The sequence below is a fragment of the Podarcis gaigeae genome (assembly GCF_964106915.1).
Source record: "Podarcis gaigeae genome assembly, chromosome: Z".
NCBI classification, from domain to species: Eukaryota; Metazoa; Chordata; class Lepidosauria; order Squamata; family Lacertidae; genus Podarcis; species Podarcis gaigeae.
Window position 1 is genome coordinate 19325427 of NC_139691.1, and position 7034 is coordinate 19332460.

The following is a 7034-nucleotide window of genomic DNA, read 5'->3' on the forward strand; positions in this document are numbered from 1 at the left end:
GCACCAAGTTCATCTGGTTGTTTTTTTTTGCAAGCCTTTTATTTCTGCAGTAGCAAGTGTTTCTGGGAGCTGTTTCTGGGCTGGTTTCCAAAGACTTTTTCATTCCTCCTCAGAAAAAAGAGCCCGTCATGCTGGCAAAGAAGACCAATAACACCTACAACATTGTTGGCACAACGTATGCCCTCAACATCACCAAGGAGCCAGGCCTGCCCACCATTGCCAAGAGCGCATCAGCAACTACAGCCACACCTGTCACAGCTGCTGCTGCTGCTGTGGCTGCTGTGCCCCCAAAGGTGGCCCGGTTGGAAGAGAAGCCCCCTGAGAACAAGAAGACCTACAACAGTGTCAGCAAGGTAGACAAAATGTCCCGCATCGTCTTTCCGGTCTTGTTCACCATTTTCAACATGGTGTACTGGGCGACGTACGTCAACCGGGAGTCGGCTATCAAGGGCATGATCCCCAAGGAATGAAGCAAGCCCCTCACCCCTCTTCCATCTGTCCATGTGGCCCAGGCAGAGGAGTCTCTGTGGGGGCTCCTTTGTCCCCCGGCTGGTTCTATATTAATTTTATCTTCTTATTAATTTTATCAGCTGACTTATTCCTTCTCCCCATGCAAATCAAACTGTGATTTTTTACAAGGATAACCCCAAGAACTTTTCATTTGTTACTTGTTTGGTCTCTTCTATTTCGTTGTTGTTGTGGAGGTGTGTGGAGGTATGTGTTGAGAGGACGTATAATAGAAAAGTGGTGCCTCCCGCGTGGTGAGTCTGACATCCTTCTCCCCAGAGTCCCCTGCTTGCCCTACGCCAATGGGAGCTGGCTTCATTCCCAGTTCATTTCATGCTAAATTCTGCTGAGGAATGCAGGGCAGCTTCTTTTTCCCTTCTAGTGACCTCTGATGGTCTGCCCTGGTGTCTCCAGTGGTCACCTTTCTCATCCCTTGGTGAGTTTGTCTTGGTGGTTCCTCTTCTGCTGTGCTTCTTTCCTCCAATGATGGGGGTGGGAAATTGTGGCCCTTCAGATGTTGCTGAACTGCAACTCCTATCAGCTCCAGCAAGCAGTGATGTTGGGAGTCGTAGTTTGGAAATACTGGGTGGATTTGGGGCATAGGGGACAGTGCACCCCATCCTCTGATGATGAGGCCTCCCAGAACCACACAGATCCCTCCTGCCCTGGGTGTCTCCTTCCCTCTGCAGTTTTTAAGTAGGGAAAAGCAACCAGACCCTCTTTCCTTTTCCACACCCCACACAAATGAGAGATGACCTTGTTCTCCGTGCCTACCAGTGGGGAGGGGACTGGTGGCAACCACAAATTATGGGTGGCTAGTTTGCTGAGTCAAACTTTATAACCCCTGAACAAAAGTAAGCCTGTGGGATGTCAGATGGGTTTGGAGCATAGGATGAGATATTCTTCATTATTTATCCTTGCTCGTGCTCACTTGTGTGAGTTTATCGTCTGGTTAGACGAGTTTAAAATTACCATCCCTTTGTGGTATAAAATGTGGAAACTTCTGGGACAAGGTTGCTTAACCTTAATAATTGTCCAGGGTGTTCTAGCTGACTGGGCCTTCCCCCTTTTATCCGTATAAACAAAAGAATAACAAAGAAGTCTGTCATGTAAGAATAAAAATATTGTTTACTTTCATAATGTCTCAGACTCGATTCAGCAGTAAGCAGCAGTGAAATAAGACAGGCAGAATATATTTTTTCAATTACAAAATAAATGGTTGAGATAAATAATGGAATCTGTCCAGGAAAGCACAGAGAAGCATTCCTCTCTTTAGTTACCTGGTAAAGGAAAACAGCAACCTGAACTTTTGGGAGGGAGTAAGTAGTAAGGATTATTTTCCTTTTGTTACTTTCCCCCACCTAGGAAAGCAGGGGATATGACTTCACAGAATGCCCCGTCTCCATGTGTCTTAACCCTTTATTTGTCTAGCAACACATGAATTTTTATTTTGGCTGCAATGCTATTTACCACAGACTCCTCATACCTGCTCAAGGAGAAAGATGTTCCTGTTCTGGAGAACAATGCCATGGGGTGGTGATGGCCACCATGGGCAGCAGAAGGGATAGATGTAAGGTGATGCAAATTTGGCCTGCAAACAGTCAGGACAGCCATGGAGTTTGTGCAGGTTCTGTTCTCAGAAACTGGCAAGTTTAAATAACCTTGTTTAAGAGTGAGCCTGAGCTACAGGTGCTGACAGCAGTAGGAATAGGTTTATCCCACTCTCTGCACTGTCTTGGCATCCCTTGGTTTCCTTGGAGATGCTTTCAAAACCTCTCTTTCCAAACAATGGATTTTGTAGTTCTGCACTGCCTGATTCAGAGGCACCGGTGTGTTAGTTATCTGCCATTTTGCTGGACTTGGATTTCTAGATTTTTTTTTTAAAGGGAGGTGGGGCAGAGTTGACCCTTCCTGCAGTTCTCATTCTTTCATCATCATCCCCCCCCCTTCCCTCTTTGGTTGTGTTCGGGGTGAGGTGCTGGGACAAATGTGCACACTGTGCCCCAAAGGGTTTCTAGCCCCCTCAATGGTTTGTGTGAAGGAGTGGATTATCATCTGCATTTCTACTTTCATTCTTTGTGAATATAATGCTCCCTGTGGATTGTTACAATATCTTGACATTTGGGAGCATGAGAAATGCTTCTTTTAAAATGTTGTGTTGGGATATTACTTCAACCACCTCATGAAAATGGGCCTAGTTTGGAGGAAGCCAGAAGGCTAGTCAGCCTCTTCTGTATTGGCAGGCCGAGGTTTGGGGGGGGGGAGGGAAATTTCTCAGCTGCTTGTCCCTCTAAGGAACTGAACTGTTGGACAAAGAGGAGAAATAGGAAGTCGGGGTGCTGGTCTTTGCTTGGCAGCAGTGGGCAAAGACACTGGGGGTGTTGTGTTCATTTGCATGTTCATTCAGGGGGGGGGAAGATATACGTAGGAAAAATAGAATTCCTGGATGCCATGATCCAAGTTTGGGGCTAGTACTCTTTGGTGAGGGACCCCCAGCAGAGATTTAAAAAACATAAGGGTTGTAGACCTTTAACATATGCCCTTGTGAGTTCCAAAACTTCTCTCTTTCCCTACCTTCTCACACATTTGAGAAGCTAAAAATGGTTTACTTACACACTCTCTAAAGGTCACATTCATGTGCTTTTCCACAAGGGCCAGGAGACTTGGCTTAGTTACTAAGTGGTCAAAGTTCCTAAATTAATCAAGAGTGGCTTGTAAGAGCCATGCAGTCTGAGCTGCAACAACCAGCTCAGATCTCCTCACATGTTGAGCTTCCTGATAGACAGTTTACTCTATGTTCTTAACCCCTTCATGCAATAATTAGACTTAATCATGTTGGGTATATGAGGCTGGTTATCTCACATTGCACACACACATATGCACATACCATTGGCCTCCACAAGACTTCATATATCTCAGGAAGAGAGCAGCCACTCACTCACTCACTTACTCACTCACTCACTCACTCATTCACATCCTTGCCATGATGGGTATCTGCTGCTGGGTGTCCTTTGTGGCATTCATGGAAGCAAGCCTTCTCTCCCCGCCTGGACCTGTGTGCCGATGTAGGTGGGATTCCTTAAAGAGAGAAAAAAATGGGAATGGACAGAAGAGAGCTGCACATGGCAAATTCTCAAATGCTACCATCACCTTTTTTACCGTCTCTGAGAGGAGCTGTCCAAGGCAACCAGAATCTCTCGCTTCCCCTGGAAGCCCCAGCCCAATTTAGAGTAGAATGAGGAATTTCTCCCCTTATAAGAAGAATGTTGATCTTGAAAAGGGTTTTGTTTTTGTTTTGAATCAATATGCATCAAGCAACTCTCAGGGAAATCCTGGTGCTTTTCAATTTCCCTTTTGTTGGGGCTTAAAATGTTCAGCTTGTCACGTCTTGTGTGATGTATTGTGGTGCAACTATTGAAGGTTTTTTTTGAAAATTTGAAAAGCCATTTTATTTTATTATTATTTTCTTTTTTATACAAAATAATATCAAGTCTTTACAAAATCGTATCACTGTGAAAATCCTTGAGAATAGTAGGGGGAGAATTGTTTTTGAAGCCACTACTTATAAATCTAAATATCAGAGAAGGATGCTATTTTCTCCCCCCATCCCGTGTCACTTTCCCCCATTTTTTCCTGCTACTCAGAGCAGCCACAGAGCTTTGTGCAGCCCTGTCAAGCCTTGGCTTAACACCAGCCAAGGGCTTGTACTGGAGCATCAAAGCTGGGTAAGCCCGATTCTATAATCAGCCTCCCTTTACCCAACTGCAGAATGGCCATAATAACCATGGCCTGTCTCATAGGACAAGCACAAAGAAAGGCTTGCATTTTGCATAATTTACTGGTGTGACAGTGACTAAACTCACCCTCTCTTTGCTACACTTCTCTTTTCTTCCAAGGCACTTTCCTTTTGGGTTCACATTGTCCTGCCAGAACTGCATGCTTGACCTGTGTTTTTAAAGAAACTCTAATCTTGAACCCACACCTCTCGATGTGCCAAACTTAATCTGATGTAGAGAGCAAAAAAGAATGTCAAGGAAGAGGATCTTGAGGCAGCAGGTTTAGCAGAGTTAAAAGAGCCTGAAAGAAGTTGTCCTTGGGAATGGCATAAATTCGTAACTGATTTATTTTCAAAACTGCACAGTTGATGCAGGCAGGGTGTGCGCCTGCCCAAGGCAATGACTGAGTAGGACAAAAGCTTGAGAGACCTCACCTGGACCTCTCATGGGAAGTTTTGGGTCTTAAAATATCTGGAAATAATGTTTGCCACAAACTCAGACTGGTGGCTTGCAGATAGACCAGAGTCTCCTTCATCCTGTGCAGAAAGCTCCATAGAGGAAAGGTGTTCTCTACACCTGCAGTGCTTGCTGGATTAGGAAGCACAGGTGTTAATCAGAGACACATTGGCACGTTCTTTCAGGTGAGAGTCCTGCTTCTCATCCACACTACAATCATTATTTTCACCCTGAAATGTGCATCCACAATCTGGCACAAAATAGAATAGATTAGAATGCCAGCATCCTTATTCTCCAGCATCCTTATTCTCCAGCATCCTTATTCTCCCTCTCCCTCTCTCTCTGATTGTAGGATGATTCATTTGGAGGGAGGCACATGGGATATGCATTCTATTTTAATAGACCATCTAGATCAGGGTAGTCCAAAATGTGGCCCCTGAGGTCTTTTTTTTTTGTGTGGCCCTCAGCAACATTTGAGCCCTTCCCCCTCAGCCCTCCCAAAGTCAGGTAAGCAAGGTGAGGTGCTGGGCTTTGGGGAAAAGGTATGAGGGCTCTGACAGAGTCCTCCTCCTTCCTTCCCAGAGCCTACTTAGCACCTTCCCAGCTTTGGGAAGAAGATGGGCAGGATCTGGTACCCTGCTAGAGCCTCATGCCTCCTCCCCAAAGCCCAGCACCTCACTTAGCCAGTTTTGGGAAGGCAGGTTTGTGGGTGTCAAATTTTGGCTTCATTCCCCCTTCCCACACAAGGCAGTGTGTGGCCTGCAGGTTTTGTGTTGAAGTATTTTTGTGGCCCACTTAGTATGGAAAGTTGGACCACCCTGATCTAGATGGATATTGCTCCCCACCCCCAAAGGAGGCCACTGGCTTCCAACTAAGTCCTGGTAAAAAGCCCATTTCATGAAAATACAGGGGAAATAGAGACCCAGTCCTTGGGGGGAAGTCTTCCTCAGTGGAAAAGGGCTGTCCAGCCCAGCAAGGCTGGTTTGCATATACAAAACCCAATAAATATCATCCCATAAAAGCAACCCACTTTCAGAAACCTCATGGGAACAAAGAAACTGTAATGCAAAATGTAATCTCTGGGGAGAAGGCATTACATAAAGGAGTCTTAGATCACCAGCAACCTGCCTGGAGGGTTGATAAGCAACAGGTTCTGCTTGGATGCAGATGGACATCCTTGTGATCCATTCTGAGGCAGGATATGTGAATTCCTGAGCCTCTTCACTCTCTTAGCCATGTAACTGCCACCTACAGATCTGACTGCCATACATTTCCTTTGATGTCTGCTTAATGTATCACCATTCTAAATTATTGTGCAAACATATGAGATAAACAACCAAAGGCATTCAGGAAATCTCATTAGGCATCACAGTGCATAAGCTGAAATGGCAAATGTGATCCTCAGGTTGGAGTTTTGCTTTGCTTCAGAGGCCCAGTGAGTCAGCTGCTCTGCATCCAGTGTAGAGCTTAAAGCGTGGCAGGGGGAAGGAAAAGCCCCAGTCTCTTCTGTCTCTTTGATGCAGCACCCCAGGGTACATTTTTGGGGAAGCTCCTGAGAGTCACATGGAGAGGTTGGAGTCACTGAGAATGCTAAGCCTGTGGTGCCCCCTAAAGCCTTGCATGTCTTCTTCTGTAACAGCAGTTCCTGGGTTGTGCTTGGGTTTTTTTTTTGGGGGGGGCAGCAGCTCAGATGAGCCAGTTGGGTAGAGTTGGCAAATGCTCTTTGGAGTTCTGGCTTTTTGAGAGCGATCCAGCAAAGACAGCAGCTCAGGCAGCTGCTGCCTGGCCTGGCTTTCTTGGAGCAGTTTCTTTGCCTATCATGAAAGAGAGAGAAGTGGGAAGAGATGGAATGCTCCAGCCTGACTTCTATTTTTGCAAAGAGATTACTTCAGTAACCCACTTGACTTCCTTATGCCTGCTGCCCAATCAGTTATTGGGCTGATGAAGGGGATCAGCCTATCTTTGCATGAAGCATAAGAGTGAATGGAATGGAATGACAGGGAGGGGTATGATTGATGATATGGCATGGTCCGAAAAACAAGAAGACTTAGAAGAGCAGAGAGGGTTATGAGGAGGACACAGAGTGAAGAAAGACAAAAAGGAAGCTGGGGTACCACCACAACATTTGGGTTACTCCAACATAAAGCAAGCCAACCCTAAGGAGGAGCCATGAGTTGGTGTGCAGAGCAAGGAGGAGGTTCTCTGCTTCTTGCTACTTAACCAATTCCTGATCCACAAGAGGACCTCTCCTCTCATTCCTTATTCCTTATTCCTGTTATGAAGATGTCAAATCAT

The 7034-nt window shown here is 45.7% G+C and overlaps 1 protein-coding gene across 3 annotated transcripts in view; it reads left to right on the forward strand.

The window, feature by feature from the left end:
- Positions 1 to 6822, forward strand: part of LOC310836677 (gamma-aminobutyric acid receptor subunit alpha-3-like) — a 42357-nt gene extending 35535 nt beyond the window's left edge. For all 3 annotated transcript variants that reach the window (XM_083722354.1, XM_083722355.1, XM_083722356.1), the window contains exon 10: positions 114 to 6822. In XM_083722354.1, coding sequence (XP_083578480.1) covers positions 114 to 470 — 357 coding nt within the window. In that variant the 3' untranslated portion in view covers positions 471 to 6822. The remainder of the gene's footprint in view (positions 1 to 113) is intronic.
- The last annotated feature ends 212 nt before the right edge of the window (positions 6823 to 7034 follow it).